This window comes from Phoxinus phoxinus (assembly GCF_949152265.1).
Source record: "Phoxinus phoxinus genome assembly, chromosome: 16".
Classification (NCBI taxonomy): Eukaryota; Metazoa; Chordata; class Actinopteri; order Cypriniformes; family Leuciscidae; genus Phoxinus; species Phoxinus phoxinus.
Genome location: NC_136891.1, coordinates 31,456,676 through 31,481,310, shown reverse-complemented (window position 1 = coordinate 31,481,310; position 24,635 = coordinate 31,456,676). Strand labels below are relative to the sequence as shown.

Genomic DNA, 24,635 nt, shown 5'->3' with positions numbered 1-24,635 from the left:
TGAATATAAAAATGTCGATACAATGTAGAGTATTTGGTCTTGGTTTAAATTATTTTTCCGTTGTTGTGCATGCTGTTGTCATCTGTTGGTGTTTTACAACAGGATGTGGCTGTTGGTCGGTGAGGTTGAAACATTTTAAGCTCTCAGCATCGCCAGCAAAAAAAACGCAAGGTGCTCTGCGCTCAGCCTGAAATAGGCCCTGTCCCAAATGGAACCCTTAGCCCTCGCTAGTCCACACTTTCATGACGTAATGCCACTTTGGCCGTCAGGTATAGGTCTGCTGCGGAGCTCGTGGGCTCGGAAAAGTGTGCATCGAGGGTGCATTTCGGCCACAGCCATTGGAACATGACCATAGACATGCAGCACCACGCCACGCTGCAGTCATTTATTAATATGTGGCGCTCCCATTGAAAACAACTGAAAAAATATGCGTGGCCTTAGGAAAAAACACTTTGGTGGACACATGGCCATGATGATGTCTGGCATACGCCACCAGAGAAAAGTCAGTTTCACCGGGACAACATACATGACAATTTTGTATTTAATATTACGAGGTTACATTTTTTTAAAGAAACATGCATGGATGAATTGTTCACAATAAAATTATTAAAAGGATAGCTCAAGCATGTTCGCTTGACGTGTGAGAACCAATGAGGTTCATTCTTGTGTTGCGCAGGACGGTTGAGCTTCTGCAAGAGGTTTGTTCTCGCGCGTCAAGCATCAACCAAGATGAACGAAAGTCTTACGGGTTTGGAATGACACGAGGGGGAGTAAATAAAGACAGAATTGTCATTTTTGGGTGAACTATCTCTTTAAGATTAATTTAGGTGAATTCCAATTTCTTGCTGACATTAAGATATCATTTTTGACACAACACAAACCTGAGTACCTAAACTCGGCTTAAAAACAGCAATGTGCTGAACACACATCTAATGGCTACATGGTATGTTGGGTGTTGGAGCAGAAGCTTAGATATTAACATTTATTTTACATTTAAAAGGAATATTAACTTACGTTTGTGATTCTCGTGGTGGACAGGAGGAGACTGGGGGATTTCAGTTTCTCGTTCTTCTTCACCCTCCTCTTCAGCAAGGTGAGTGTGGGCATAATGGTAGCTTAGTCCAGGGCGGTTTTTGTAACGCTTCCCACAGACTAAGATAAAGAACATCGGTTACAATGAGATCCATTTTAGTGGCAAACACTTCTCATTTAGTCTCAAAGTTACTCTAATAATCAAGCAGGGACACTAACACATATCTAAGGAATTCACAAAGCAACTAGCAGTGGAATCAAAGCTCTATGACAAACTCTACACCGCATGTTCTCAGCCAGTGAGAGAGACATGCGGGGTGTTTAAGGCACAGTATTAGCACTGCAACCCCACAGTATGTCTTCATGAACACCTATAGGTACTCCTAAAGCCATCGACCAGTAAATTGCAAGAGTTCAAGGAGTATAATAGGTGAAGTGACCTTTTTAGAGCAAAACTATATTACTTATATATTGAATGGCACCTTTGTTGAATGTGGTCTGATAAATCTTAGGTGCATTTATATCTAGTTTTTAACACGTGTTAATGCCTATTAGTTTACAGACATGGGATATATCAGCATAGCATTGAAGTGTTTAACGCATAGAGAATACAAATGGCTTGCTGTTATTGAAAATGTTGGCTTAGGTTGTCATATTATGTAAACCTCAGCACAGAAAAGATGCAGTAAACATGTCAAGCATCTGTGGGTTGCAGACTGCAATACCAGCAAGGTAAGCACAATATTTCCACAGTAATAAATTCTCTCACTTCAAATCTATATATATAAAAAAGGGTTGAACAAACCATACAGGAGGAAAGCCAGATGTACAGTATCTAAAGAACTATGAAACTTAAGAAACTAAGAAAGAAACTGACATTTTTCTTTTGATTATTAAAGACACCCATTACCCATTACATTTTCTATATAGTTTTTCCTGCTTAACCTCAAAGAGGGGTGTCTGTTAGATTTTAAACGGGGGAAATGTAATAATGTTTTTTCTTTTTCCTGTTTATGTAACCAAGGGCTAGCTGGCTGAGAATATTAATGTAAACTAATATAAAAAAAAAGCCTGTCCAATCAATCTGGCTGGCCCAATCTAGTGGACAGGGTGACAGTGGACCGCCCCACAGTTTTTCCTTATGATCGCTTATTTTACTCTGAAGTAAATTGTATTACAGTTAAATCTTTTCAGTGCTGTTTTGAGGTTGTCATTGTTACATTTATGCTTAAATGACTAACATATTTTAAGCACATACAATTATAAAACGTTCATATATTTTAATTTAATTGCAGTTAATGTGCAATTCAGTGTCCAATACCATTACATTCAGTTCACACTTAAGTATATTCTTTTATTTTATAAGCCAAAAATGTGTCTTCATCTAATGTGATTGTATATCACTGTAATCATATTTGTTAAAAGTGCTTTTAATTTCTTTATAAGGATGAAATGTTGACCTTTAGACCCCTAGTATCTATTTGATGTAACGGACATTATTTTTGTACAGACCATTAAGCCAGAAAAGGGAAGCGACTACATGCATTTCGTTTCAGAAAACTGCACATCCAGAGTCAATCATCCAGCAATGCAGTGGATTTCCTAGAACAGGGCCTGCACATCTAGATTCAGCAATGAAAAGGCTAGGTGTTCAAGCTTTGCTATTTTAGCAGCAGTGTTGTTAGCCATGCGTGATATAGCTTTGACCAAGCGGCGTGAAATATCAACAGCAGCTACAGAGAAAAAGACTGAACCAGCTGATTAATATTAATAATTCCTCCCCGACATAAGCATTAAATGATTAGCCTTGTCATTAGCATAGCCCATATGTCCGAGCAAGAGGAAGATGGCAACATGGCTGAATACCTGAGTCAGCGGTTTTTGAGTTATGCTTTTGTTTGTATCTGTCTGAAACAGAGGAGACACAAAGCAAAAGAAGAGACAGAAAACAAAATACAGGAAGTAAGTTACATTCAGAGAGGCCTCTGGAACCCAAAGTAGCTCTAGTATCTCCTCTGGTAGTCACATGCTCTTGATATTATAACAGGCGACCATGCCAAGATGAGAAACACAGGCAGGCACCATATGACAAAATGGAAGACTTTTTTCAGGACCCCAAAAAAAAGACAGCCAAACAGCAGTAGAGACAAAACAGTTCAAATCTCTTGATTAACACAGACAACAGAGTGAAATGAAAAATAAAAACTACTGTTATACACTTCTACAAAGTTATATTCATGTATGTATATACTGCACTAATATATTGCTTTTTATAATTTAATTAAAATAATAAATATATTTGATATTATATTCAATAATAACAATTTGGAGTAAAAAAGTCACAAATTAGCTTATTTGATTAGTGCATAATCATAAATATTTTTATTAATTTTAACGTTAGCTTTAAAATGTTTCTAAATTTGAATACATTGTTTATTTCAAATTAGATTTTGAATATCACATTTTCTAAGTAGACTTTTGGACTCAAATGCATAATGGCGATTTAGGTTACAAATGAGATTTTTCTTAATTAGTTCTCTATTGAAGTTCGAATGTATACAAAGTTATATATATATATTTCAGGTTGTTAAGGCACACAATGAATATGAAAGTGCTGAAATTGACACTTACTGTCACAAACGTAGGGTTTATCCTGATCGTCGTTGGCCGCTGCTTCTGTTCGCCTGCGCCCAGAGCCTCGACCCTGATCAACATATACAAACAAAATACATAACAATCACTTTTTACAGGACATAATCACTATTTAGATAATTTCTTTATCTTTTCTCTGTCTCTGCACACACCATAAGTCAGGTATTTCTCTTTCATGTTTTATTTCTCTCTCTCTGGAGTCAATCCTCCCTTTTTTCTTGCTCTCACTTGCCTTTTTTCCTTCACACCATCCACAGACTTTGATGAGTCATGCTCATCACTCACCCTGCCTTTGTTTCGATGCTTCCTCTTTGGTGTGTCCACTTCAAAATCCTCATCGTCATGGAAACCATCCCCGTTTTCGTCTGCATCAAGCACCCTCTGCAGAGAATGAAGAAAGTTGGGGTAAGCGATTAGATGACAAAGATCAATGCACTGCACAAAAAAGACAATAGTCCACATATTCAGAGAGATAGTGGAGAACTTTATTGCTGTACGCTTTCATAGCAAAAACAGAAAATGAGACTACAAATGTTAATCAATTTGCAAGTTTATCAATTTGCACTCAAAGTATGTGTAATTGTACAACAGTTATTTCTCGTCAATGACTCGTTTATTCAACCAATTCATTCAAAGATCCGGATCCATTCAGGAACAAAACAAGTCACTGTTTTATGAGTGATCTTTGAATAATTCAACTTATTCATTCAGGAACAAAACAAGCTATTACTATTTTTTATAAATAAGTAACTTAATCATTCATTTAACTGATTTGTTAAAAGATGTCGATTCATTCAGGAATGAAAAAAGCCTGTTTTTATCAGTGAGTCATTGAATCCTTTATTCAACCGATTAGTTCAAAGAGACTTATCCATTCAGGAACAAAACGCCATCTACTGTATGTTGCCTGGAAACGTGAGGGTTGTTTAATCTGTGGCATTGTTTGGTTGCATAAACTGAAAACATTACTGGCAAAGTTGAGTCTAAATTGTAAGTTAAACTTAATATTAACTTGTTTATTCAACTGTTGTTATGGAACCAAGATCACACTCGCAATTATGCATATTTTCTGAATGATGTTCAGGAGCAACACTCTCGCTCGTGTGATATTGAGTAGATGTATGTGAAGTGCATTGTGTAGAAAGCATGCTGCAATTTGTGTTCTTTCAAGTCTAGTGGTCCTTGTCCTAATAGAATGGTATTGTTTGCCAGAAGGAAACAAAACAGCTTGTGGCTGAAGTGGAGGGGTCTCAGGTGATGGATTGGACTCTACAGTGACAGTGAATGGTGGATATCACTGATTGATGGTAGATTGCATCTTATAATCTTCTGCGCCATTGCCTCAAACCTTTGCAGGATCTCTGTCTGGTTTGGTAGCGCTTCTGTACCATACAATAAAGCAGCTAGTGAAGAAGCTTTCCGTCGCTTATTAGAGAAACAGCTTATTTACTATTCATGATTATATGCTTACATTTTAATATTAATATTTTGTTGTTGTTTTTTTCCCTGTAGTCTGTGAATCTACAACCTGTACATTAAGCCACACACACACATACAAACTACTTTTGTCTTGATTTCCGCCATCAGTTAAAGGAGGTCAACAACAAGAGGCAAATGAATGCTAGTTCATGTGAGTGACGATCGCTATGTTTGAATAATCAATGACGTGATCTGACAGAAGAACAGATGCGTCGCAGATGTTCAAGAGATATTTAACAAGTTAAATATCTAGACCTGTCAGTGATCCAAGTCCTGTAGTGTTTTGACTGGAACTGACATTGGTAACTATATACAGTTGTGTAGTGTGTAAAGAACAGCAACCCAACGACTTTGGAAGTGGTGTAGTGTATGGGCGCCGCATAAGAAATGACTGTCGATGTGTCACCTGGATTTCCAGAAGTGTCTCTTCCTCTTTCGAGTTATTGTTTCTCTTGTCCAAGATCCCGTCACCTCGTAGCAGTGCCTCCAGGGCCGTGGCTTCCGTCGGTGGAGCTTCCCTCTTGGCCATTAGCTCAGCCTCTAAACGAGAAAGAAAGAAGCAGAAAATGAGGTGTCAGGTGGTCAGCCAGTAGAAAAAAATCCACCAGTGGAAATGGCCACTAGTGAAAATGCTTCTATTTCGCGTTATTTTCTGATTTTTCATACATACATTTTATTCAAATCCTAGTTGCATAATATTGAGTGACTACATTTCTTACATCGTGTCTACACCGGGCGCTGACCACTAGAAGCTGTTCTCACCGGACATGACAAAGTGACCATTTCAATTCCATTTGTCTTTTGTATCAGAAGGACAAATGCACAAAAGTGCTTGACGTATGTAAGAAATAGAGTAGAGAACACCACAGGAATTTGTCGTGTTGCATCCAGTGTATCACAGCATCACTCATTATAGTACGTTCTATTTTCTTTTGTCGTGTCACGCCACTCGCACCTGGTGTAGACACTGTGTTAATGTTATGTATTTCTATATTTTTAAATCTTTGTTTATTTTTAGGTTTAAATAAAACCCCAAATTAAAGTCCCAGATTTGTTCTCAGATTTTTGACCCCGTTTTATATCTAAAAACGAAGTACAATCATCTGGAGACACAGACAGTGAATTAAATCAATAGTCTGAAGACAATTCATGAATTAGCTTCACACAGGCAGACAGAGTGTGTGTGTGTGTGTGTGTGTGTGTGTGTGTGTGTGTGTGTGTGTGTGTGTGTGTGTGTGTGTGTTTGCCAACATCAGTTTGGGTAGCTTTCTTGGATACACCAGCCATCAATACATTTTTATAGTGTGGATAGCTTTTCAAGGCTCATTAAAGGTGAAAAGCTCCAGGTGTTGAAGATAAAATAAAGGATGTGTGTGTGTGTGTGTGTGTGGAGGAGAAGGCAAGAAAATAAATAGTCATTGGCTGTGTCTCATTTCACTCCCTAGATCTTTATGACGTGAATCTGTATATCTTGAATACTAACGCCCGTTAGGGGGCAGGGGCCTGGGTCCACTAAACCCTGGGACACTCATGACTCAAGGTCATGCTTTCACACGTTGCTGAAACTGAAAATGCTGTATATGCATCAAGCATTTGCTGTTAGATGCTAAAATGTACAGTGCCATTAAGAAATATGTGCTTGTTTTGCATTTTTTAATAAAGCAAAACAGATTATCTACATATATAATAACTTTCACACACTAAACAAATATAATAAAGCCACGCACTAAAAAAAGCTTACAATTTAAATATCAATACCTCACAACAAAGTCGGTTTGGGGTCAGTAAGATTTTAAAAAAAAAATGTTTTTAAAAGAATTCTCTAATACATATACATCTTTATTGTCATTTAATGCATCCTTGCTGAATAAAAGTATTAATTGGAAATAAATCTGACCTCACACTTTTAAGCAGTAGTGTTTAAGAACCTAAAAATATGTAAATTTTTAGTCTTCTTTTAATAACTCTTATATCTTTAGAGGGTTGCAAGCTTTCCCTCTTCATCTGATGTTCAGGGGTTGTTACAGTGCATTCTGGGAATGTCTAGGTAGGGAGGGAATGTTTCAGTGCAGTGGAACCAAGGGCAGCCTTAGAAATGTCTGACTCCCTTGAAAGTGCACTTACTAATGCACTACTAGTGAACTAGGGAGCTGAAAGAAATAATACACCCTTAGATCTGACACATCATTTGAATAGTTTTCTGATCTATAATCTCTTCCCACATGCAGCGGCCCTATCATGTGTTTGCCCCCAGATGTTCTTACTCCATTCCCTTAACCTGTTTAATGTATGTACATGATTGAGAATGTTTATATGAATCTCTGTCCTTGTCTTTATTCTCTTTGTGTCTGATTGAGTCGAGACACACTCTTCCCCTGGGAGAGGAGCTGAAAATAGCGCAGACTGCCAGTCAGGGACTGATTGCAGCCTCCCATCCCCCGTTTCCAGCCGCCAATCATGAACAAGAGGCTAAGAGAGGTTGATGTCTACAGACACAAATCATAAGGTTTTAATCATCGCAATATAATGCAGCACTGTGATATTTCTGCATGCCATTGGCACCGAAAAAGCATGCACTAACTGGAAAGAGTATGTGCTGCTTTTAATTATGAATTTAGCAAGATAACTCAGAGGAGCCAGTTTCAAATGGCAAACGCAGAGCATAATGAATATATCAGTGTACTGAGATGCAGCTATTTTGTGTTGTTGCAGATAAAATAGCCTAATTGAATCAGTTTATTGAATTAGAGGCTGTTCTACATACCACATCTGCTGTGGAGAAAAAGACTGCATATGAAGATTTACATTGGAATCACACTTGCTTGCCCGACTTGGATGGGATATTGGACACCAAACCTGTTTACAGTGGCTGAGCACCCAGAAATGTACAACACAAACACATTTCAGACAGGATGCCCTGCTGCCTGTAACTGACCAGAATTATGCCTCTCTATACGTGTAAATATTACAATTCCAGGACTCTGGAAAACACATAACTTAGAGAGATAGTTTACTCAAAATGTTAAATTATGTCATTATTTACTTTTCTTCATGTTGAATGTCCAAACCTGTTTGACGGTCTTTCTACCATGCAACACTGAATGCAGTGGAATATTTGATGGTGCTTTTATTTGCTCTTTTTTGAAGCTTAAACGCTCCAGTCCCAATAACTGCATTAATTGCAAAGTACACAATGGTCCAAAAGTTTGGGGCATGTAAGATTTAGTTTTTTTTGTAGAAGAAATGAATACTTGTATAGCAGCAACATATAAGAAAGAAAGTCATATAGGAACTGAACAATTTGAGGGTGTAAATAATGATAGAACTTTAATTTTGGGTAAACTACCCTATAAGAAGAGACTGCAATGCATCATTTGTGATGCCAGATGTGTCAGGAGAGCAGTCATGTGACTTGAGAGGTGTTTTGGAGGGGCTTAATTGTTGTTCCAGCGTTACACTTTGTAGGAGTTAGCTCTGTCATTCAAATCCTGATATCTGCATTATTGGAAACCGATCACACACAAATTGATGCCTAAATCAGTTTTATTCACAGTTTTTTTTTGCTGAACTTATGCTGGCTTTGCTCCAAGCGAAGGAGCCCCCCCACACACGCACACACACACACCAGTCCCCTAGACTTACATTCTAATGCTGCATGGCCAAATGATTAAAGGGGCCTGATCAGGGCACACATAGAGACAGAGAAGGATAATGAGACCCAGATGGGCCAGTTCTACAGCCTCTGAATGACCTCAGAGCAAAGAAGCAAGAGCGGAGGGAGAAAAGAGCAGAAATAAAGAATTAAAAATCTAAATGTAAGCATGAGAAAAATTACTCAATTAGCCGCAATCATGATCTCACCAAGTCTGAGTTCACAAAGGCGAAGCTGCGGGTCTAGTGGTGGATGAAGTCGCCTCTTCTTTCTCCAGCAGCGCGCTGGGTAGGTGTACATCTGACCTGCCGCCAACCCTGCAAACACAGAAAGTAGCATGGTTTCAATAGGCTCTCACACACATTCTTTACAAAAACATGCTTTGGACTGGATTCGTTTTGTACAGAATGTTTAGGTTATGATTATTAATAGAGAATATTTGTGATTTCATGTAAAAATAGGAATTAGGATCTATTGTGTGGATGTGGATGTTATGGAGGGTCAAATAGAAGGAGGGGGGTGGGGGGGGGGGGGGTATTCCTGTGTATAAGTATGGTGTTGTACAGTTATGATTTGTGGTGCTTCTGGTAACTCTTTTGCTGTTCTGTATTTGAATAAATTTGCTAAGTGGCTCGGGTGCTAAATTATAAATGTGTCAAATAATTTTGTGGAAAGCATGAAACAAATTTTCCGAATCCTTTATAAATCTAAAGTTCAAAATAACAGGTTTTATTTGAAATAGAAATCTTTAGTAACATTATACATGTCTTTACTGTCACTTTTTTTATTTAATGCATCCTAAAAGCAAAAAAATCTTGCTGATCCCAAACTTTTGAATGTAAATGTGTATTTTATACAATAACCTTTACAAATACTAGTTTATTTGTGGTTTAACAGCATGCAAGGTTTACAATGAGAAAGACTAAAATCTACTCAAATGTATAGTTATCATTTAGATTTTACAAAGGACTATACTCACTATACTCCTGGCCATGTGACTAGCAATGTGATAAAAAAAATCATGCATACATAGGATATCACTTGGACTATTTTAACGATGTATTTAATAACTTTCTGGGTTGGCAAGTTTCAATCCCTTGAGAAGCCAGGTCTCAGATTTCATCAAAAATATCTTAATTTGTGTTCCGAAGATGAACGAAAGTCTTACGGGGTTGGAACAACTTGAGGGTGAGTAATTACTGACAGAATTTTCATTTTCGGGGTGAACTAACCCTTTAAAACAATAACACTGGCATCAGGGGTGTTGACAGAGTCACTCTCTCTGATTGGCCCATAACACATAATGCATTTACATATGTGAGACACATGGTCTCAGTTATGCATCTATCCAGTCTCCTAATGGTAAAATAGAGGAATCGAGAGAGAGAGAAACCCAGAATAAAAAACATGCAATAAACACTGGTCTACCACAAAGTGTAGGGTGTGGCTATGGAGCTTTTAGTTGCGAGACGCTGACTCTATTTGTGTCCGGTTCTCGGCAGGCATATTGTTCTCTTTGGCATCTGTATGTCTAGATATTTGCTGTTTTGGTCAGATAATAAGAAAAGGAATGCCATGTGACTAGAGACAGAACCCTAATGCATACTTCTGCCTCATTACATTGAATAGTCTATTGCATTGTTTAACATGTGACAAGTGGAAAACTACAATTTCCTAAACACTAGAACACTGTATAAACGCTCATCAACATGTATTTGCACTCCCTGTGCCATCTGCTTTAAAACTAAATGCGCCAGTCTTTATCCTTAAATCAAGTTGCATTTTTAAGTGAAATAAAAATTGAGGTTTAGATGGATGTGTACAGTGCCAACTTAAAGTCCAACTTATCCAAATGCCTGTGGTGAGATAAAAAAAAATTGTGGAACGACTGGATACGACACCAATTTTAAACATTTGGTTACAAGACGGCATTTCCAGACGACAGCACTATACATCCAGTGTGTAGTTCATTTAATGCACATTAACATATATGCAATATACGGTAAGCTAAATATCGCTGATTTATGCTAGAACACCCCATCTCTTCATTAAAAACCTAAAATATAATTTACTCACCTTCATTTCATCCCAGTCTCGTATAACTGACTTTCTTCTGTGAAGCAGAATATTTGATTTGATATTTTGAAGAATCCTTACGTGGAATTATCAGTGACTATTTATTTATTTTATTTATTTATTTATGTATTTATTTATTATAGCAAAAAAACATACATAAGGTTTATATTACAATCATTATAATATGATATAATAAATATGATATAATATGATATAATATTTATAAACAAGTCTTGTATATGATTTTTGTAATACATTTAATTAAATAAATAATAATAATAATATGAATAAACATATAACATAATATTATATTTTACTTATAGGATTATATGACCACTTTTATTTATTCATTCATTCACTTTTTTAAAAACTGTCACTGTGTGGAAAAGCCCACTGTTTTGTAAAGATAATACAAAAATAACAGCATACATGTTTGGAACATCATGAAGGGATATAAATAATGAAAAATATTGTATTAAAACTCTACCCTAGAACATGTCTGTCTGAACAGAGAAATAACTTTTTTTTACACTTTGTGCGGTAAAATCATGGAATGAGCTTCCAGAAGAAGTTGTGTGTTCCCCTTCTATTCATTCTTTTAAGAACAGGTTGGATGCATTTTGACTGTCAAAATATGTTATGTATAATTACAAAGGTTGTTATTAACTAATGTAAATTAATTTATGTAATTTAGTTATGATTGTTAGAAAAACTCAATTATGAAATTAATGTGTTTTTATAAATGTTAAAATGTGAATTTTATATGTATATATATATATGTTTGGAATAGAGTCTGGAATAGAGGATTGTATATCCTCTACCAGAAATCTTTTCAATAAATTTAAATAAAAACTCTTTAATCAAATGAATATTACGCTTGTAGAACGTGCTACCTGGCCCTCGGTGCCGCTTCTCCATCCAGATGTAACAGTTGTTCTGAGCGACGCCCGTCTGCGAGTCCAGGAAGGGCATGCGTACGCTGCGCTCCGCACACAAGCGGGCATTGTAGCTGCGGCAGTGCTCAATGGCCTCCCTGTAGAACTGGTCCCCGAGCCTGAGGAACACACATTTGGTGAGGAATCCTGGTTTTAGCATAAACCATGTCAGTGCCACCTTCAACTAATAATTACCAGTACCCAAAATGCCAAGTAAGACATGTACCTGTCCTGGATCAACATATATTTTGTTTATCCTGGAACAACATGCCTGAAAATGTAGTCCTAACCCTATCCCTACCTCTAAATTTACTCATAAGTTATCTTTAAAATCAGAGGGCAAGGATAGGTGAATAACACTGATGTAGAAGCACATAACCCTGATTGCAAGCCTAAACTTGACATAAACTGTAAACGTGTCCCTCAAATCTGATTGGTTGATTGGAACGTTGTTCAAGGATCAACAAAGATGTACTTGGTGAAATCACATTCACCCTCATACATTAGTCAGATTATGGAGCTGTTAAGTTTTAAAGAGTTTGTGTTTTGTGCGGTCGAGCCTCTGGGTCATGCTTTCTTTTCACAATTCAGTTTCCCACCGACTGTTTGAGAGTCATGCACATTAAGTCTCAATTGCACAAAGAAATGCTGACATTGTCATCCATGTTATTCCCTATAGCAGTCAAAATAAGTTATTGAGACATGACCAACTTCCACACTAAAAGACAGAAGAGATACTGCACGGCTTCTCTCCCCATAACTGCCTCCCGTTTCGATTAGATCACTCTTCTCTGGACTAGAGGATACACAGATATGTGAGGAATGCTGGGCTGGACAAAGAGGAGTATTCCACATTTCCAACCCAGCATAGTGACACAAAGAGCCTCAGTGTTTGGAGGGAGCAGGAGAGAAAAAGAGCAGGCAGGTATGAAAAGCAAAGGTCTGAAGGAGACAACTGAGACAACTAACATTTGATAGCATAGTTTAACCCCAAAAGTAAGTTTGAGAATCAAGAACAAGTTCTTAAATATAACCAGTTCCATTTTAACTAAAAGAAATATGTTACTTTTGGAATGTTTGTCAATATGGGCAGACAATAATTTAGTTCAAACCTGTGACTTTCTTTCTTCAGCGTAACACACAAATATGTATATTTAAAAAAAACAATTCTCTACACAATGAAAGTCAGTGGGATCCAATGTTGTTTTGAACTGAGGCTGTCACTTTATCAGATTTTAATTATCCTGGCTAAAAGAATTCACAATAAGGATATTTTTGTGGTATCTATAGAAATTCTGAAGAAATAATAATGCTATCTGTGAAATTCATCTTTAACTGTGTTTATTTTGTGTTTTCCTTTTACTGGCCATTGAATCACAAATACGAGTGTAGGGAGGCAGAGAGTGAGTTTGTAACCATAACTGTACAAAAACACTTCCTGCAACACCCTGTGTTTTTTATAGAATTCAAAAAACTCACAGTGGCGAGCTAACTTTGAGTTTTGAGTGCGGGTAGAGTGTTTTTCTTTTATCGGTCATCAGATATGATTTTGTGTGGCAGTAGGCTACAGTTGTAGCAACAAATTATGTTTTATGACTAGTGGAAACAAGTGTTAAGGTGCAATCCGGAAGGCAGAGGTGGAAAGTAACGAATTACATTTACTCGCGTTATGTAATTGAGTCTTTTTCTTTGTGTGTACTTCTACGTTTTTAAGTACCGGTAGTTTTTAAAATCTGTAATTTTACTTTTACTTAAGTACGTTTTGATTTAAGTATTGTACTTCGGTACATTTTAAATCATATCCGTTACCGAGTTAAAAAAAAAAAAAAAAAAAAATCGTGCTCGGAAACTACTGCAAGGGCGGGAGAACAAATGTGCAAAAGAAAAACAATTGATGCAATGCCGTCGAAAGCGAACCATTGCCTGTATGGGAAATATTTGGATGTAGAAAAAACGCAAGGCTGTCCTCGAGGATAGATATAGGCTACAACTTGAAATAAATGTGGATGCAAAGTGGCTGCAAACGGAGGAAACACATAGAACAGCATCCCTCTGTGCGGATAAAGGTATGTCCCGTTTATATTTAGATGTAGAGGGAATCTCGGAATCCAGTCTTGCAAATTGAATTTAGAGTATAAAGGTCCTTGCACACTGAGTCCAAATATTTCATGCGTTTTTTCGTATTCGTCATTCGGTGGCTATGAATTGTCAAAACACCATTGAAAGAGATGCGAAAAACGCAGAAAATCAAATCCGATCCGAATTTTTTTATGACGGACGAAAGTTTCGGAGGCAGTGTGCAAGCGTGATTGACATAACGTGAGGTCGTATTTATTTTTTATTTATATATTTATAATCGCGACATGGTCTGTGAATATTAAAGCGCAAAAAAAACCTGCAATATAAATATAGAATCTGCTTGATCTCTGTGGGAATGAGCTGTACCGCTTCGTCTACTACATACTCAAGCTCGTGTGTTTTCAGCGTCTCACAAACAATACGAGGACATGAATACATGAACATTTCCAGAGCTGCTCTGAGAGAACGCCTAATGAGCATTTTCATCATTTTATTTGAGAAAAAGCATTGTCAAATACACTCTGGAACAGGTCTTCACTACAACCCGTCAAAATAAAAGTTTGGTTTAACTAGGAGAAATTCTGAAAGAAATACATTACTATTGTAGGCCTACAATAGAATGCACTTCTCAGAATAACAATAACAACAACAATAATAATAAGACAATTTATTGAAATATTATTTAAGGTTGAGGTTGAGAGGTTCCAACTAGAGATTGTTGGAATCACCTCTACGCACGGCTTAGGCTCTGGAACCACACTCCTTGAGAGAGGATGGACTCTTCACCACTCTGGAGTTGCCCATGGTGAGAGGCGGCGGGCTGGTGTGGGTTTGCTCATAGCCCCCCAACTCAGCCGCCATGTGTTGGAGTTTACCCCGGTGAACGAGAGGGTCGTTTCCCTGCGCCTACGGGTTGGGGATAGGTCTCTCACTGTCGTGTGTGCCTACGGGCCAAACGGCAGTGTAGAGTACCCGGCCTTCTTGGAGTCTCTGGGAGGGGTGCTGGAAAGTGCTCCGACTGGAGACTCCGTCGTTCTACTGGGGGACTTCAACGCCCACGTGGGCAACGACAGTGTTACCTGGAGGGGCGTGATTGGGATGAACGGCCCCCCTGATCTGAACCCGAGCGGTGTTCAGTTATTGGACTTCTGTGCTAGTTACAGTTTGTCCATAACGAACACCATGTTCAAGCATAAGGGTGTCCATCAGTACACGTGGCACCAGGACACCCTAGGCCGTAGGTCGATGATCGACTTTGTGGTCGTTTCATCTGACCTGCGGCCGTATGTCTTGGACACTCGGGTAAAGAGAGGGGCGGAGCTGTCAACTGATCACCACCTGGTGGTGAGTTGGATCCGATGGCGGAAGAGGAAGCTGGACAGACTCGGCAGACCCAAGCGTACTGTAAGGGTCTGCTGGGAACGTTTGGCCGAGTCTCCTGTCAGAGAGATCTTCAACTCCCACCTCCGGCGGAGCTTCGACCGGATCCCGAGGGAGGCTGGAGATATTGAGTCCGAGTGGACCATGTTCTCCACCTCCATTGTCGAAGCGGCCACTTGGAGCTGTGGCCGTAAGGTCTCCGGTGCCTGTCGAGGCGGCAATCCCCGAACCCGGTGGTGGACACCGGAAGTAAGGGATGCCGTCAAGCTGAAGAAGGAGTCCTATCGGGCCTGGTTGGCTTGTGGGACTCCTGAGGCAGCTGACGGGTACCGGCAGGCCAAGCGAACTGCAGCCCGGGTGGTTGTGGAGGCAAAAACTCGGGCCTGGGAGGAGTTCGGAGAGGCCATGGAAAATGACTATCGGCTGGCCTCGAAGAGATTCTGGCAAACCGTCCGGCGACTCAGGAGAGGGAAGCAGTGCCCCACCAACGCTGTTTACAGTGGAGGTGGGCAGCTGTTGACCTCAACTGGGGATGTCGTCGGACGGTGGAAGGAATACTTCGAGGATCTCCTCAATCCCGCCGTCACGTCTTCCATTGAGGAAGCAGAGGCTGAGGGCTCGGAGGTTGACTCGTCCATCTCCCAAGCTGAAGTCACCGAGGTAGTCAAGAAACTCCTCGGTGGCAAGGCGCCGGGGGTGGATGAGATCCGCCCTGAGTACCTCAAGTCTCTGGATGTTGCGGGGCTGTCTTGGCTGACACGCCTCTGCAGCATCGCGTGGCGGTCGGGGACAGTACCTCTGGGATGGCAGACTGGGGTGGTGGTCCCTCTTTTTAAGAAGGGGGACCGGAGAGTGTGTTCCAACTACAGGGGGATCACACTTCTCAGCCTCCCCGGGAAAGTCTATGCTAGGGTACTGGAGAGGAGATTACGGCCGATAGTAGAACCTCGGATTCAGGAGGAACAGTGCGGTTTTCGTCCCGGCCGTGGAACACTGGACCAGCTCTATACCCTCTACAGGGTGCTGGAGGGTTCATGGGAGTTTGCCCAACCAATCCACATGTGTTTTGTGGATTTGGAGAAGGCATTCGACTGTGTCCCTCGAGGCGGCCTGTGGAGGGTGCTCCGGGAGTATGGGGTCCGGGGTCCTTTGCTAAGTGCTGTCCGGTCCCTATACGACCGGAGCAGGAGCTTGGTTCGCATTGCCGGCAGTAAGTCAGACTTCTTCCCGGTGCATGTTGGACTTCGGCAGGGCTGCCCTTTGTCGCCGGTTCTGTTCATAATATTTATGGACAGAATTTCTAGGCGCAGCCAGGGGCCGGAGGGTGTCAGGTTCGGGGACCACGCGATTTCGTCTCTGCTCTTTGCGGATGATGTTGTCGTGTTGGCCCCTACAGACCAGGACCTTCAGCATGCACTGGGACGGTTTGCAGCCGAGTGTGAAGCGGCTGGGATGAGAATCAGCACCTCCAAATCCGAGGCCATGGTCCTCAGTCGGAAAAGGGTGGCTTGCTCACTTCAGGTTGGTGGAGAGTTCCTGCCTCAAGTGGAGGAGTTCAAGTATCTTGGGGTCTTGTTCACGAGTGAGGGAAGGATGGAACGGGAGATTGACAGACGGATCGGTGCAGCTTCCGCAGTAATGCGGTCGATGTACCGGTCTGTCGTGGTGAAGAAAGAGCTGAGCCGCAAGGCGAAGCTCTCGATTTACCGGTCAATCTACGTTCCTACTCTCACCTATGGTCATGAGCTTTGGGTCATGACCGAAAGGACAAGATCCCGGATACAGGCGGCCGAAATGAGCTTTCTCCGCAGGGTGGCTGGGCGATCCCTTAGAGATAGGGTGAGGAGCTCGGTCACTCGGGAGGAGCTCAGAGTAGAGCCGCTGCTCCTCCACATCGAGAGGGGTCAGCTGAGGTGGCTTGGGCATCTGTTCCGGATGCCTCCTGGACGCCTTCCCGGGAAGGTGTTCCGGGCACGTCCCACCGGGAGGAGACCCCGGGGAAGACCTAGGACACGCTGGAGAGACTATGTCTCTCGGCTGGCCTGGGAACGCCTCGGTGTCCCCCCGGAAGAGCTAGAGGAAGTGGCTAGGGAAAGGGAAGTCTGGGCATCTCTGCTTAGACTGCTGCCCCCGCGACCCGGCCCCGGATAAGCGGAAGAAGATGGATGGATGGATTATTTAAGGAATATTTTTTGTCCATGATTTAATTTGGTAAATCTGTTTTGCAGCACTTTCCCCAAATTTTCATTTGATGCAACGTCACGGTTAAAAAAGTAACTCAGTAACTTTTACTCTGAGTACATTTTAAATGAGCAAGATTTTTACACCTGTAATTTGACGTGTACTTAAAGGTATAGCGGAGGATCTTTCCTAATTTTAGAAAAGACCCGCCCTCTCCAATTTTTTTTTTAAATGCACATGCGCAACACTCTATTTGCTCCCGAGAGGGAACGCTTACATTAACTTTTACTAGCAGTGATTTTAAATGTATTTCTCCAAATAGCATGACAAACTTTACCTGTCTAGTAGAATCTTCGCGACTGCGGCATCAGTGGGAAGCCCAACCTGAGCGTTTAGCGCACGCCAGCGTGTGAAATATTCACCCAAAATCACTCTGGTCTTGTTTCTATATTCTGCGGCCTTTCTCTTCTTATCATACACTTCGTATAATTTTTTCTCTTTCGACCCTCAGCCATTTTCAAAGGAATGGCTGAAACCGTAACTCATCACACATAATACACCAGAAAGCGAAAACTACATAGGGACGAGCACGTACGACGGCCTTACGTAAACATATCACTAGAATGATTGACACTTACGTGGACCAATAGTATAGGCTACCCACCCGGAAAAAGAAAATCCTCCGCTATACCTTTAAGTAAAATTTCATTTAAGTAATAGTACTTTTACTTGAGTAGAATATTTTAGTACTCTTTCCACCTCAGTTGGAGGGTCAATACCAATATACTGTATGCAACACCCCTATTTTGGTCCCTATTGCCTTTCAATAGTTTCAACTGTTTTCATCCAAACATTCTTGTGTTCCACAGAAAAAAGGAAGTCAAAATGAGGGGAGTAAATGATGACAGAATTTTGCATTTTTTACTTTTTCCTGATGTCCTCATTTGATATGTCATACTGATTATGTACAAAGCATGTGTTTAGGAGAGATAACAGTTTCTTTATGAAATAAATAAGTGTGTTATTGTTCTGTTGCCTAAATCAACTATTCATCTTTATATTATGTGAAATCAAAATAGAAACCAGTCCAGAATCATTCAATTCCTTATGCTTTCAGTCTGTAGAAGACACTGAGAACAATATCTGCCAGACCAGCCGATGAATTATGAAATAATCTGCTTGATTCTTCTCTTGTCAGATAATTAACAAGAGAAGGTTCAAGCAGATTAATTAATTCATAATTGTAGGGCTGTAAACGATTAATCACGATTAATCGAATCCAAAATAAAAGTTTGTGTTTACATAATATATGTGTGTGTATTATGTATAATTGTTTTGTATATATAATACACACACATGCATGTATATATTTAAGAAAAAGGTGTTATTTATATATAAAATAGTTATATTTATATAATATAAATCATATAAAAATATATATGCTGTATATAAAAGAAAATATTTCTCAAATATATACATGCATGTGTGTGTATTTATATATACAAAATAATTATACACAATACACACATATTATGTAAAAGTTTGGATTTGATTAATCGCGATTAATCGTTTACAGCCCTAATTCATCGGCTGATCTGATGAAAATTACATCTACATTTCGTCTTTCCTCCAGCATTCAGTCTCCTGCTCCTCTACCGCTCTCTTTCCTGGGCTTCCTGTGTGCATTATTTCCCTGAAACGAAATGCCTGTGCTATCAGCTGGAGACTGCAGGAGTCATTATGTAAGTTGCAGTGACAGAGGCCCGCATTAGAGCGCCCACGACCTGCGCGAGAGCCGCTATCACCATAATCATCAACATGCTCCACCGGACTAAACGCCCCTGATGGCTCTCAGCTCAAGTTCCCTCTCAGAGGCGATCTATAACTACTTTTCAGCACCTTAAACAAAAACATAACGGCCCCTAGAGATGACAAGTGCTTACCAATGAGCGGCTGATGATGATGGTGTCTCTCAGCACCATCTTAAGGGAAAAAGCTCATGTGCTTCATACAGCCTCCCTCCCCCACACAAAACCTTTACTATAAACGGCCTCCCGTATTACACTCAAGGCAAGGACTCCGGTCAACAGAGAGGAGCAGTTATGTAAACAGTTAGACTGGCGTGTTGGGAGACACGTATTCTCTCTGCCACCTCCCTGGAGGCACGGATAAAGAGAGTCGTTGAAGGTCGTTGAGATCTTCACTCTTTTAATGTCCATTAGTTATGGACTGTGGAGAATAGAAGGGATGTTTATTAAATCTGTCAAAGTATTTGATTTTCACAACCTCAGTTGCTTCTATAGATGATACATGTTGTGGGCGGGAAACAGAAATGTGACTTCGGTCAAGTAATATTCTTAAAATGTTGAAAGTGAAAAGGTAATTATAGCTGGTCTTCTCACAGTGTATGAGCTCACCAAAATTGTGGGATGATATGACACTGGAATGTTTTGGTATAAACATTGAGCTAACAGAGCATTGTGTGGAGATCCATTATTCTGTAAGCTGAGAGGTTGCAAAGATGTAGACCAGTGCAAAAGGCCTACAAAAGAAACAGCAACAGATTGTTTAATGGCTTGATTGAGTGTCTGATAAACAACATGCAAAACTTATTTTATATTATATTATTTTAATAAATAAATAATCATTATACTGCAACAATTTAAGCATGATTATCTTTTTTCTTTTCTTTAATAACAACAACAACTGTGTTATAATTATGTATTTATGTATATTTATTTAATGTATATTTATTTCATACTCACTAGTATATTTAATATTAAATTATTTAATTTACAAAATAATAATAATTAAAAACGTATTTAAATTTTTATGTTGACACTTGACACAATAGAATAAATAACTCTGAACAATAAAAACATGATTATCTTATTTTTTCTACTTAAGAATTATAATAATAACTATTCTTGTTATTTATGTATGATATTATTGAATTTATGTATATTTAATTCATAATAGTATATTTAATATTAAAGTATTATTATATATGGTTGTTGTCATTGTTGTTGCATAAAATAATTATACCCTCTCTCTCTCTCTAATCTATCAATTATTACTGTCGTCATTATTTTATGCAAAGCTATCTAATTTTTGATTTGGGCTATATGTTTAAATGTAAATGTGTTTCTCTTTTGAAAATGAATAGTGGCACTGATTGGTTCACTCAATAACCAATTTAGAAAAAGACATATAAATGACAAACTTATTGACTACACTGGAAAAAAATCTTCTCACTGAGAGGTAGAGCCGTAGAGCAAAGAAAATGAGCTGTGCATCCCTTTATTTACTTCAAATCTACTTTACTCGCTCCCGCCATTGGCTGAATTTTCAGGCTATCAGTGTTTTCTATACGATACGGTCAAGCATTAAATAGCATAAGTTCAAAATGATCAACGTTACTGAATGAAATGATAAAAAAGGATGCATGAAACTACAATAAAATGTTATTAGAAAGAGGTAAAGTAGTTAAAGGTAGGTATATTAGGCCTATAAAAAAATTAAAAATAGGAACATACTCAGTATACTTAGTGAAAAAAATATATATAAATAGTAAACGATTAGTATGATGTTATGTTCATTTAAAGAAAACTTACAAGTATAAAACTAGTTGTTTACAGAGAGTTTACTTTAAAGTGTGCATTCATAAACTAAAAAAATGTGCAACAAGTATTTGACTAGTAAACTATCAGTATACCTTATATATATATATATATATATATATATATATATATATATATATATATATATAAGTTCACTTGCAGTATAGGCTAGTTCCATGCAGTACAAACGAAAAACTTAGTTGTAAACTAGTTAAGTTTCCTAAAGTATACTTTTATACACTAAAAAGTGGGCCAATTTAGTCCCAAGTATTGAAACAGTACACTGACCACCAGTATACTTTTAGTACATTGATATTAGTATACTCACTGTAAACGTAAAAATATTCTTGAACTTAACTTAAAAAAAATTATGTTTTTCATACGTCCAATTCAAAGGTATTTGTAAACAAGCGTTTTCCCGTCAGCCGGTTTCAGCCTCTGTGAAACTGCACTGAGCTCTGTGTCTGGGCTGCTCTTAGGAAATGAATACCTCTTCTTTATTCAACAGAGCAGATCTGCTGCTCATTCACAGTTGTGTGTGTAACTCAGATGCTGGAGGCCCATTTGCTCAGCAGAGCCAGCGTCTATATTCATATTACTTGAACAACAGGGGCGTCTCCTGTCTCTCGAAGGAACATAGCCACACTTCTTAAGGATGGAGAATATGTCTTTCATATTTAAATGACCCCTTTAGTTTGATTTAATCAGAATGGTCTCTCTGGACAGGTGTCCATGAATAATCATTGGCTTAGGTAGGCGTTGCTCAGAGAATTGTTGTTCATTTTCAAATACATATGCATACCGTCGTGATAATCAGCACTGCATTTAAATTAGACACGTGCTTTGTCAACTGGCCCTCCAAATGTGATTAAGCTTTCATTAGTTAACAGGCCGGCACAGAGATGTCTTGTCGCAAAGCACTTCCTAAGGAAGCTTTTCATCAGTGCAAGTAAACAAGATTTCATTGAACTGAAACGCTGGATCAGATTTTTTTTAAAACAACAACAAACCATCATGGCTGCCTTGTTCAAACTACCGGTACTCATTCACAAATCTCACTACATTGAAAATATACCACGTACAGACCTCCAGTGTGCCAGTTTGTATGTTAAAGTACCATGCTATGTACTATCCCAGCAATATATCCCAACATGCCCAACACAGAAACGTTTGGCTCAAACAATGGTGCTAATTTGGGGCGGGGCTTTCTGTTCGCTGACCAATGGCAGTCAGGAAATCATCAGTCTGCTACAGGCACAGAAATGCCCTACCTTTAAACCTCTCCAAAGCCTCTCACTTCAAAGTAAACCCCCTATCCAAATATAATAATCATTTTATGTGATCGTATGGGTATTTTAATATAGTCTGTAGCACCGGAGGGTAGAGAGGTGCTGATATGAATAGGGATTTGCCCTCCACAGTGAGTCGTGTGAAGAGAGAGAGTGATCCATCACAGTCAGGCTCTTTTCTGTATGTCTATGGGGAGATGAAGAGGCTGGAAACAGAAGCTGTAGTCTCTCTCTCTCTCTCTCTCTCTCTCTCTCTGAACACCCAGGGCACCGAGTGCACCACATTCACTCATTACATGCCTGTTACTCCAATTGACCAGTAATTACTGGGCTACGTTTGCATACCAAAAAAAGCATTGATCATGCAGCGATAGAATTTAGGCATTTAACAATTTAGCTTCATTGAATTTGAATCATTAAATGCAGGCTTCTTTAATTGCATTTTTGTTTTAATGGCATAAACTGTATCCAAACTATTTTACTGTGATTTTAGCACTGCATGATATATCAGATTCAGTACCATATCAATTTTACATTTTTCAGTATCTGTCAATATTGGAGATACACTAGCATTCAAAAGTTAGGTCTGTAAGATTTTTTTGACTGTAAGTCTCTTATGCTCATGAAGGCTGCAGTTATTTGATTATTCGATCAAAAACAACAACGGTTGAAACAATATTATTGTGAAAAATTATTACAACTGTTTTCTATTTTAATATATTTTAAAATGTGATTTATTCCTGTGACGGCAAGGAATTTTCAGCATCATATGAACTTTCAGAAACATTTCTTCTTATAACATTATTATGATATAGATTTTTTTCAATATTCTTTGATGAATAGAATGGTAATGTACTATTTTAGTTTTTAGTGTTACAAAATAGTATAGAATTAATAATATCAGCCATTTACAGGTTATCGGCCATAACATGAAAATATATTTAGCGACCAACAGTATAAAACACATAGTCTAAGTATTTATTTATAGGATGCCTTTTCTCATGGTAATTCACATGCTTGTACCCAGAAATTACACTTTTATGATTTATTATGAATCTGTGAAATAATGTAGGATTGTAATAGAAATGCAATGCCTAATTATTCAGCTCTGCTCTGAACCTCTTTAGTCAGTCTTGAAGAGTTTTGAAGCAAATCTAGGCTGTGACTGTGAGGAAGCTAAACATAGTTCCCCATCAGACTGCTGCGCTTTCATGATATCGCTCACTTTCTGAGAGAAACCCCTCAGCGGTGAATAAAGAAAGGGCCTTGAGCAAGAGAGAGAGGCCAGAAGAGCTTGAAGAACTCCTGGAGTGTGCAGTTGTCTGGCTTGCTAGCAAACATTTATTAAAAAAAAAAAAAAGAAAGAGGGGATGTAGAGTTCTAGACTGTTTGCAAATGGATAATGGAATGAAGAGAGGCACTTAAAATATGCCTTCCTTTTAGTTCCTTTACTTAATATTTTTATGTCTATTTTTTTTTTAAACAAAAAGAAACAATTGCTGAACAGGATAGGGGTTTTGTTTAGTGGAGCCTATCCCAACACAAACCCCTGTTCCTGGACACACAAAGACCTCGGGCTCAACCGTGTTTGTAGTGCAGTTGTAATGCGAAAGCGAAATGCATCCAGACAGACGAAGATGGGGGGAGGGGAACAGCCAACCGCAAACGCCTTAACCTAAACCCCACATTCTCACCCCCTCAATGTATCCCTCCTCGATTTATATGAGACGAGACGAACGCAAACCACCTGACCCCCCTCTCCAGACACTAATAAATGAATAGGCTAAATGCTGTTGAGCATGGTATGGTGTATATGACTGAAAAGAACACTTGTGAACACAGCGGTGGGAAGTAATCTCATTCACGACGAACAAACCAGACAAAAAACACATTATTTGCCTGGGCTACATAATGAGATTTAGAGAGAAAAAAAATCACAGCCAAATTTCACCAGCAGACTTTGTTAACCAAATCCATCATTTACAAATTATTTCATAACACAATAAGTAAACATGCTTACTGTCTTATAGCAAAGTACAAAGGAGAGGGGAAAACACAAGAGTGTGCTCAGACAGGTGTATACAGCTCGCGGTGACCCCCTGATGTCTTTTTGGTGGGATGGGAGGGGAGCTTTCTGTCCATGATCTGGAGCAGATGGGGCTCCGTCTCCTGCCCACTGACATCTCTGCGGCTAGTCATCGGAACAGATGGGTACTGAGGGATCCTGGGATATTGCTAATCTGCTCCACCACAGCATTTA

General features: G+C 39.2%; 1 protein-coding gene across 4 annotated transcripts in view; it reads right to left on the bottom strand.

Annotated features, from left to right (window-relative positions):
- Positions 1–24,635, bottom strand: part of dpf3 (double PHD fingers 3) — a 38,396-nt gene that overhangs the window by 12,053 nt on the left and 1,708 nt on the right. For 2 of the 4 annotated variants that reach the window (XM_079639408.1, XM_079639410.1), the window contains exons 2-8: positions 11,785–11,945; positions 9,025–9,132; positions 5,570–5,703; positions 3,970–4,065; positions 3,664–3,736; positions 2,899–2,940; positions 1,015–1,152 (exon numbers count right to left, since the gene is read on the bottom strand). In XM_079639408.1, coding sequence (XP_079495534.1) covers positions 1,015–1,152; positions 2,899–2,940; positions 3,664–3,736; positions 3,970–4,065; positions 5,570–5,703; positions 9,025–9,132; positions 11,785–11,945 — 752 coding nt within the window. The remainder of the gene's footprint in view (positions 1–1,014; positions 1,153–2,898; positions 2,941–3,663; positions 3,737–3,969; positions 4,066–5,569; positions 5,704–9,024; positions 9,133–11,784; positions 11,946–24,635) is intronic. The other 2 variants (XM_079639409.1, XM_079639411.1) reach the window with 1 other exon arrangement.